Below are 10,857 nucleotides of genomic sequence, written 5' to 3'. Positions count from 1 at the left end.
ATTGTGCAATATTTTGTTTATTATTCATAATGTAAATAATTGTTTAACCTATTGAACTAAATTGTTTACTCTATTTTTATTACTTGTATAAATATCTAATATCACCTAAGCTTATAGAGTACCACGTTCTGTTATCATGTAAATATATGTCAGGAGCTCGAAAGAGAATTCCAACATTACTCTCGGTTAAGATTTATATTGGTCTTAATTGTCCAGTCTTATGATACTATTCTACATAATAACTATACACTCTGCAGACTGGATCTAACCTTGATCAAATGTAACTACATGTACTACAATTGTTCTATGATTCTACCTTAGAATAGATACAAATATCCAACAAGACATCAATATGTGCATTGAAAGGCCAATAACCCAGTGAAGCCAAATTGTAAGCTATTTTTATGGCAAGCTAAATGCGTTAAAAATATAAAGAATCCGATCTCAAAATATTCGTCGGATATAGCTTGTATTATGTCCGTTTTCAGGGTCACAATTTAACAAATGCATTAATGATACAAAAACATTTAATTTTTTAATTAATATTCTTTCCTCACCTCACAGAACACAATGTATCTACAGAGTATAATATTCTATACATTTATATTGAAGATCTGGAATTGTCTTCCTTTTACTTAAAACAATCTCACTCTAAAGAAATAACATCAACATAAGGAAAAATAATATGAAATATATAAATAATATAATTCAAAATAAAATATTGCACTTGATTGGCCATTTTCGGGAATTGAATATAATTTAAATAGTCTTTAGAAGTACTAGAAATGAACAAAAATGTCTCTAGTAGGAATTTGAACATTCCATAAATATACTTGAGCGTACTATACGTTAAAGGGGCTGAGACTCTGCCATTTTAATAGTCTCTGTCCCTTTAAAGTATAGTACGCTCAAGTATATGGAATGTTATTTAAGTCGAATATGGCGTTATTATACATTAAAATTAATACAATAACAAAATATTTTCACTGTTAATGGTACTCAATACATCAATTGTAGGGCCACAAAGAAATAAAAGTAATATTGATAGAAGAAAATGTAGAAGCCATTTAGAGTTCGTTTGATTACAGGACTTTTACTGGTTGTTATTTAAGTAATCAACATTCCTTTAATTTTTGATTGACAATTATCTTATGATAATAATTAAAAGCTAAAATGGAACTATTTAAATCAGAAAAAAGCACAGACTTGTTGTATTACTGAAGAAACTAAATGCTGAATACATTATTCTTCAATTTTTTGCTGTAGGGTTGGCGGGATAGTGGTGGGGGTACGTTCAAACAGCAAACCATTATTGGCATCGTACATAGCATATGTATGCTATATCCAACCTTCTGGGAAAATACTCGCGTGTCCATCAGCAGTTACAGACAGTTCTCAAAAGAATTCATATCACAGGTCAATAACGACTAACTATTATGTACAATCCTTGGACAGTCAAAGTCACTTAATAATTTTAACTAGAATATACCACGAATTTATGTATGTGTTGGACATTTTCAAACTGTATCACACCTATCTTCGTGATATACACACAGATGTATAGAATGTTCATGTACTGGTAAACATTAAATAAATACAACAATATTTGTGAAAAACAACATCAGATTCTGTAACCCTCAAATCCACAGGATTTCATCAAAGGAAATTTGTCATTTCTTAAGTCTTTCACTGATTTAGTTGATATATAACACATCTTATCATAAACATTGAGGCAATGTTTATCTATTTTAAATGATGATGCTGAGGCGATCCGTTTTCTCCATCTATAAGCAGCCAGTTTCGAATTTGTTCGCACTGAACAACCGACGTTACAAGAATTTTTCTTTCCAACTCTCCCTTGGATAAATTCTAGATTTTTTAGTGTCATGTTAAATTTCAGAAACTTGAACATCTCTTTAGTTTTTTTCATTGGTTGAAAGGCGAGAGATTCGTACCGTACAACTTTTATTCTATTAGGAAATAATGCATGAAGTTTTCTGATCACTTTTATTTCATTGTCCATAGATTCACATATTCGTTGAGCAGCATAACCAACTCTAGTGAAAGAAAAACTTTTAAAGTTCATAATCTGAGAGCTGATCGTGCCTCTTGGATCTCGAATTAAATATATCACATACAGTTGAGGGTCGGTTAACATTTGGTTATGCAGAATTGATATTGGATATCTGATGGTCTTGATCAAAATTTTGGATTTTTCGCGACATTTTGATTCAAAGTCCTTGATACACGTAGATACAGAGTTGTTGGAATGCTTGAGACAATTGGTAAAATTCCATGTTGATGGTCGAAGAAAAAGTAAGGGGTTTTGTAATGCTGGTAAAGGTAAATGGGATATATTACAGTTAAAAAAGGATTTGATCACATTATAAACCTCTTCTTTATACGATGTCATATTTGGTTTGACACTGAAAAAGAAAGGAAAAACCGAACTGAATATCAACAGCACTATTCTACTGAGACCACTGTAAAGTTGTTACTTGCACTCCACTCCTATAATATGATCTGAAGATATTTCTATGGACCGCATGTATTCAATTTAACCAATATTGACATCCTGTTCAGAAAGAACTTGCTACCATATTTGGGTAATAGAAAAACGGGGATATAGACAGAACTAGAACTGCTGATGCAAACCACACAGAAGGTATAAATGAAATATATCAAGATCTGTGTTTTAACGGACTGCATACGATACGATTATTGTCATGGGTTGTGTTTGTACGACGACATAGACTATTGTTAAACGGTTAGGAAGTAACTTAAGAAAACTAAATCACTTACTTTCTGTCTTTAATACCATTATCAGTAATTAATAAATCTTTACCAGTATGTCTTATACATGTTTTATATAGAGGTTCAAATATATAGAACACATCTGAATTAGAACTCAAAATATCAGCAGTAAATGTACTTCCACTGCGTCCATGAGTTATAAGTAGTATCTTTTGACGCTTATCATTTTCATTTGGTATAACGGGAAGTTTACTGGTTTGAAAAACTCTCCAAAACTCCGTAAAATATCCAGAGCTCAGAGGTGCTGCAAAATACAAAAAAAGTATATACTAAAAAATAAAGTGCCTTTCAAGGTAGCTTTAAAAATATTTTTTTATATTATACTTCATAAAAATTATGCTTATATCTGATTTTTCAAGCCTCTCTGGTTCCGGGGAAATCAGGTCTATTGTATATAATGAGATAGCACAATGGTATTATGTATTCTGTACTAACCTGTATGTTGTTCTATATGATTTCTGGCCACAAGTATCATAATCAAAGTCATTATTGAAATAGTTATTAGAAATTTCTTTTTACATTTTGGTAAACAGCACTTGACACAAATCTTCCTTACCTGGAATACATAATACGTAAAATACAGACTGCACAAAAGCGACATGTCGCTATAGGTCGTAATAGATACAGATAGATTTGCTCTTTAATACTACATTGTTAGTAAATGAAATATCAACGTCCACTTCTAGATAAAGCTGATATTGCAGCTCAAGTAGTTGTTGGTAGTACTATCGTGAACAACTGGATGGTTTGGTACTGTTGCTCTGTTAGTTGATAGGGCCTTCTGTGTGTGTTTTGTGTTCTTTAAGTTCTTGCATAAATTTGACCAAAAAGGGTATATTAAGACCGAATAACACGGATTGACCAAACACGCTGTGTAGTATTAAGGTAACATGTTTGTATATGCATTAGATTCGAATCTCCAATCAACAATGTTTGCTATGTAATCTGTATTGAGGTCAACAGAAATAATTAATATAGTAGTCTATATAAAAATATAGTTACATTTTTTTGTTATAGACCTATCTTTTAAATCATATAAAATATTATTAGTGATATACATACAATAAGTCTACTCCAACATAATTTCTTGATTTTCAAATACATTAGTCATTTAACAGTCCTTATTTAGTTTTAAAGAATGAAAATTTTTACTTATCTTATCTTTGATATACTATCAAGAATATCGTATGAAATATCACTTTGTAATTAATAAGCCTATATCCCGTTAGGTCAAATGATTGTAAAACAAAAACAAAAGCGCTGGGGGCAACGACTTAATTTAATTGCAATAGTTGTTAGTTTCATTGACCTTATAAAGTGTTGAACTTTTTGCATGTATGTTTTAAGATTTGAGTTACTGCCCTTCATTTTAAATATTTTTGAATATTGTACATTGTACCGAATCAACACCCACGATGGAGTTTTACGTCGTATTTTTCTGCAGCTGTTTGGGTTAAATGTTGCTCAGATTGTGCTCGTGAACGTGACTTTATATTATGCTTTTAATATATGCGTAAAAACTCCATTTATTCCATTTCATTTTCTTCTTATTATAAGCAGATCATCTCATATGGTTTTCCTTAAAAATAATAACCTCTTCAGCTCGAGCACACTATAGTAAGTGATGGAAAGGTTACTTCTGATTTCAGCCTATTTTTCAAGCATACTTCCAATTTACCATGCACATTTCCTGTAGTTAAAAAAGTCTAAAAAAATCTACATACCATTGTGATATTGTATTCCGTCTTATTATAATCCGTGGTTTATAGAATTATCCAAGAGAAATAAACATATAACGTGTTCTTGGAAGAAGTCAAACTCTTCCTTCAGTCTATCACACAAGGAACAGATTTTTAACATGATAGTGGTATGAGTAATGAAATAATCCTTTGAACAAGGTTGGTGTATAATAAATTATGAATGCGTATCAATTAATGAAAGCCTTAGGGTAATTAATATTAGCCTATACTAGTAATTATTTATATCACATAACTCTCCATCTCTAATCATACTATTACACTGTTTATGCGTCTTGATTGAATCAATGAAACTGACATAAAATGAGTTATATGGCTTTATTGACTCGTTCACAGATTGATGTTAATTTCAACCTTTCAAAAGGTAATTCATTGCAAATGATTCTTTCAGATGAATTATTTTACATTGACCATCAGGATATAGCTTATACGAGTTTTAATTATGACGTCACATAGAGAGTCCTTCTAGTTACAACGTTCAGTTGACAACAAGGTGCAAGTCTACAGCATATTTTTGGAAATCAGTTTGATAATATATTTTGAATCGTGTGAATCTATCAAGCTTCTTTCCAATATGAACATTTCTGAAGGTAAGCCTTTCTAATATACGATGTGTGAAATGTCCTTTTATATTCAGGCCATCGTAAGTTAATATCAAATTGTAAGTTATCGGTCATTATTCCTGTCCGTATCGAGTACCAATAATCCGGTAAAGAAGTTTGGTCCAAGTTTGTCGGTTAATGGGAACTTCGGAAGGGGATTATTATTTGTTATCCGTACGTCCGTGTTTATATTATTGTTTTATTTTGTAGAGTCGGTTATATCTGTATCATCAATTAACCAAAGTGTTGGTTTGTGTGACATCATTACAGAAACAAAAGCAAAAGAACTGGCAGTTAATGCGAGAATGGGGAATTGCGACATTGACGATTTGAATTCTACCTACATGCAGTTGTTGTTAAACCACCACATACCAATATCTCTTCCTCCATTTCCTTTAAATATTTATCCTGTGTTAGATCTAGAAGCATTAGAGACAGTGCAAAGAACCACTGAGTCTCTGATAAAATATTTGAAGTTGGAGGATGTAATTAAAAAGATCGAAGATGCAAAAATACGCCAGCTTAGAAAAGTGAGAACTGTAACTTTCAAAGACACAGTTAGATTAGCAAATTATGATGATTTGTCTGAAGAATCTGCGCCACTTCATGATGTGTCCACCACTCATACAGCTAGTTGTACCAAAGTTCATAATATCGTAATTTCTAAGGGTGATGTAACAGAAAACGATGTAATGCCAGTCGGTAGGTTTTTATTTTTATCCCGACTTTTCGCCTACACCTTATTAACTCCGATCAAACAATCCATCCGATATTGTAACCTTGTAACCTTAAGGGGCTATACCACCGATCTTCTCGATCTTATCAATTGAATTACAAATTCAATTCTTCCACCGATCTTATGAATCCGATCACAGATTTTACAGTAGAATTAAAGATCCTAGCTATCTTCGATGTTATCGAGCCCACAAATTTCACTGTACTGTCAAATGGTTTTTGATTTTGTCTTGGGTTCAAACCGTTATTTTCTATTCATTCAGTAACTGAAATAAGAATGGGAGTGGGTGGAAGGCTGCGAAAAGGGCTGAGGAGATTTGGAACTCGCTGTTTTGGTTGTTTCCGTCGTTGATACTGGTGTAGCCTAAATGAACCAGTGGCGGAAGGACCCTCCTTTGAGTTGCAGCAATTTCAGGTAGATATCATATAATAAATATGAATGATTTCTTTTAAATATCGACTCACTTCTCTGTATGAATGTGTTCAGAGAGAAGCTAGACAGTGTGGTTGACATGAGCGCTTCCGGCTTAGCATTTTATGTTATGCTTCATAAGGGAAGTAACTGTAGTTAAAACTTTAAAAAGAGAGAGAGCAGCTGAGCTTTCCATAATACGTAAAAAGAAAATACTTGTCTGTTTTCACGTTGTATTTCTATATTCAGGAAAATTCCAATCAACCTATCATGAATGCCTACAACTACAACTAACAATGCTTTGAAACAATGACAACAGAAATTAGCTCGTTTCTGAAATTGACATGTAAGTATCTATAGTTCCTCTAAGTCTTAACAAAATCAAATCATGTAATTTTCTTCTGTGAATTTTTCATCTGCTCTTTCATAATGATTTTAAAAGTGCATCTTGTATCAAACAGATTTGTTGTTTATGTATTTCAGATAAGAAAGCTAAGATGCAGATTGTGCTTTTCCTTTCGTTCGATTTTGATTGTCTTCAGATTATAGCCAAGTAGAGAACATGTGATTACTTGAGATGAAACATCAGTAAATTATCTCTGTAGTCGAGTGCTGTTCATTGGAGATTCGGTTTACCCTGTGGTCTCCAGTGCCAACTATCAAAGTTATAGGTTTCCCTGATGAAATTTCTTAGATTGGAGGGCAAGATAAATTCTTTTCACAGAAATTATATTTCCCATAGAATAAGAGATCGATGGATCTAGTTTATTACAGATAAAGATGTACATGATTCCGGTTCGGTGTGGAACGTTGGAGCTTGACTCCACAGCCAAAAATCTTTTCATTTACTATTTTCATAAATAACACATTATAATGTTCGGTTTGGAACGTTGGAGCGCGATCCTATACATTCGAACTTCTTTTGATATACATGTGCATCTTTGAATTGCCCATCTAACGAGACTTTACATTCCAAGTTATTCTTTATAGATTGAGATAAATCTTATTATTGTTGTACAATATAGGCTATATCCTTTTTTTATTGTGAATAACATAAGAACATGTATACTACATTATTAATACAGTATATAAAAGAGTATGATTTAATATTGATTTTTTCATCTAAATAATCTGAGGTGCTATAATTGCACATCCCTTGTGCCTCTAACTTCAGAGTCGATTAATGGATGGTAATCTAAACTATGAATAAATAACAGAGACAACGGAATTGATATAATATTTACAAATCTGACTGTAGGTCAATTCTTAAATCGAGTAAAACTAGGAATAAAACTTTGTGGCCAGAGAATGATGGCGTTAGCTACTACAGAGCAAAGAACATGTTTTAATGTAGTCTGTAAAAAAATAGAACGTATTTAGAGTTTTGTCCCTTGTATTGATGTAATATTTAATTTTGGAGTCGCTGTATGCCTTTGGTTTTCCAAAGGCCATGCTGATGAAGTATGATACAGGACAAAACAGTGGTATGCAAATTTGGATTTTTGGATGATAATAAGAAGGAAAAAAAAAGAAACAAGTGCCACTATATAATAGATTTAATCGTTTTGTGAGGTTGAGATGATAATGTATATTAAAAGAAAGGTTGTATTTAATAAACGAGGGGGTAGTATACCATGAAATTGTTTCATGATTTAATGACATGGAGTTGTTAAAACAACATTCCGAATGCCGGAGAGTGGGCCTGTCACCTTTCATGTCCTAACTACATGCTGCCTGATTGTTTTCCATAAATATCTTGTCCTTGCTATCAGAGTCCTCACGTGTCACTTTAAAGCAAGATATATTTTTATCGACACATTTAGGCTTAGGATATCTAAATTAGCCCGAAAGTTGAACTTGTTTCTGGCTTCCGATAGGTTAACCAAGTACATGGGCATGAGTCTGCATTTTTCAGACTACTCCATTCTATATATGTCTGTTTTGTTATTAAACTTTTCATGCATGCTATTAAAATAAAATAATTTCAGTAGATATTTTTCTGTGTTATTTAATTGATGCCATATCGTGATGTTTGAAGAGCAATAAGCATCAATATAAACATTCTTCAGAATATCAAGTAGTGTATTCCATCAATAATAAACAACACGCATTATCATTAATCAATATTAATTCTAGCTATTATTATATTAAATAAAAACACAGTTAAATAATCCCCTTGTCTTACCCCTCTCACATTATCTTATTTTACTTGTCAAAAAATATTTGTTTTTTTATCGTAAACGTTTAAGAGGTATTATTGACTGTTTGAAAGGACATTTATTGAGAACTAATCCCTAAAAATCCCCCGATCATAATCACAAATATTAATTTAGACCCATTAAAATTAATGGCATATGTCCAAATTTATATAAATTCTTCATATTTATGAATGGTCTTCAGTGTTTAATGCTTTTAAAGGTCCGATTCATTATTTATTTTAAAGTTAATTCAAACAACCCTTGTCCACACGTTATAATGTCGATTTCTGTTTTTTTTTTTAATTCAACATACTAAATATGTTTAACTAAACCCAAACATGAACATACCCCATAAACAAATCGAAAGGAACTCAGTTTTTTTTTTTACAAAAGATATATAAGATATAACACTTTAATGAGAAAGACCGTTGTTCTGTGTGTATATGATATTTGTCCAACTGCCTTAGGTGTGCCAATACATATATCATTCTGATGGGTGTTTAAAACGGGTATATGTCAGACAGTCTATCAGAAATTAAATATCAGATAGGTATATAACACATGAGATATTAGTTAATCCATAAGTCATGGAATATCATATATATGTAGTTGTATCAGACATGAAATATCATATAGTTATATCAGACATGGAATATCATATAGTTATATCAGACATGAAATATCATATAGTTATATTAGACATGAAGTATCATATAGTTATATCAGACATGGAATATCATATATATGTATAGTTGTATCAGACATGAAATATCATATAGTTATATCAGACATGGAATATCATGTAGTTATATCAGACATGGAATATCATATAGTTATATCAGACATGGAATATCATATAATTATATCAGACATGGAATATCATATAGTTATATCTGACATGGAATATCATATAGTTATATCAGACATGAAATATCATATAGTTATATCAGACATGGAATATCATATAGTTATATCAGACATGGAATATCATATAGTTATATCAGCCATGAAATATCATATAGTTATGTCAGACATGAAATATTTAGTTATATGAGACATGGAATATCATATAGTTATATCAGACATGGAATATCATACAGTTCTATAGACATAATAGTTACGGTATATCCGATAGTTCTATAAGTCACGGTACATCAGATAGTTCTATAAGTCACGGTATATCAGATATAAGTATTGGATAATCGATAGTTCTATAAGTATTGGATATAGTTCTATACGACAAAGAAGCACAGGATATGAATATACTATTTCTGACAGTTCTATAAGACACTGGATATCCGACAGTTTTATAAGACATGGAATTGCAGATAGTTCTATAAGACATGGAATAGCAGATAGTTCTATAAGACATGGAATGGCAGATAGTTCTATATGACATGGTATATCAGATAGTTCTATAACACATGGAATGCTATCTAGTTCTACAGAAAAGGGGCATGTTTCAACGTATTGCTGAATACCACTTTGTAAATCCTAACTCTGACAATCTTACATGATAACGATAAGAGGAAATAGTTAATATCTTATAAAACATCATCGTTATTCATACTTCATGTCATGATCTCATTCTTAACTTTAATTTATGAACTATTATAATCATTACATCATTACTCCTGTATACAGCCTTTGGTCATCATAGTGGTCAGTCCAGAATGATTTATGATGACCACTGGTCAGGTAAGGTCACCAAATGTATTGAAAAGCTTTAATATGTTAAATTCTTCAAACTTTCATCTTCGATTCAAACAGTTTTAATGTATGTTCAATATTTCGTTATATGTACTCTTAAAGCGTTTTCGTCTGCATTAGCCCAACCGGTAGGAGAAGAGTAAGATGTTAATCTCCAATTTTACTTCATTTCAGTCATTCACTAGTCACAATAAAATAATGTAATTCGCATGATATGGCCAATTAATCTACAAAATGACCACAACAAAAAGTGTGCGATAAGAAAATAGAACAATTCAATATTTCATCGCTTGGCGAGAAGGTAATTTATGATCCAAATTGATATCTGCTCCTCAGTTACAGTCCATTGTTTTTATTGCCTTCATAAATTATATTGAATTATAACTGTGTTTTTAAAGTAGGAAACTTAGTCTGGAGTAACGCCTCTACTTGAACGTTATATTTTACCCTACTTCGCAGGCACCATAAATCTACTCTAGCCACGGGAGAAGATACGGAAACCTGCTAATCCCGTTTAAATTCCCTTACAATTTCTCAAATTTTCTTTCTTGACATTGTTACATTTCTGGGAAAAAATATGTTAAATATCAGATATATCTAACCAAACCTTACACATCTGCTATAGAAAT

The 10,857-nt window shown here is 31.7% G+C and overlaps 2 protein-coding genes across 2 annotated transcripts; one reads left to right on the top strand and one right to left on the bottom strand.

Annotated features, from left to right (window-relative positions):
• Positions 1 to 1,621: 1,621 nt before the first annotated feature.
• LOTGIDRAFT_156733 (hypothetical protein) lies at positions 1,622 to 3,301 on the bottom strand (the record flags this gene model as incomplete). The annotated part of the gene is made up of 3 exons (XM_009048010.1): positions 1,622 to 2,426; positions 2,803 to 3,058; positions 3,250 to 3,301. 3 exons carry the CDS (start codon positions 3,299 to 3,301, stop codon positions 1,622 to 1,624), a joined length of 1,113 nt encoding a protein of 370 aa, XP_009046258.1.
• A 1,844-nt stretch (positions 3,302 to 5,145) lies between these two features.
• Positions 5,146 to 6,260, top strand: LOTGIDRAFT_156732 (hypothetical protein; the record flags this gene model as incomplete). Its single annotated transcript, XM_009048009.1, has 3 exons — positions 5,146 to 5,161; positions 5,384 to 5,875; positions 6,172 to 6,260. The coding sequence occupies 3 exons, from the start codon at positions 5,146 to 5,148 to the stop codon at positions 6,258 to 6,260; spliced, it is 597 nt and encodes a 198-aa protein (XP_009046257.1).
• Between the last annotated feature and the right edge of the window lie 4,597 nt (positions 6,261 to 10,857).

The sequence above is a fragment of the Lottia gigantea genome, assembly GCF_000327385.1.
Source record: "Lottia gigantea unplaced genomic scaffold LOTGIsca_12, whole genome shotgun sequence".
NCBI lineage: Eukaryota > Metazoa > Mollusca > Gastropoda > Lottiidae > Lottia > Lottia gigantea.
Note: the sequence above shows the minus strand (reverse complement) of the source record. Positions and strands in the feature narration are given on the sequence as shown.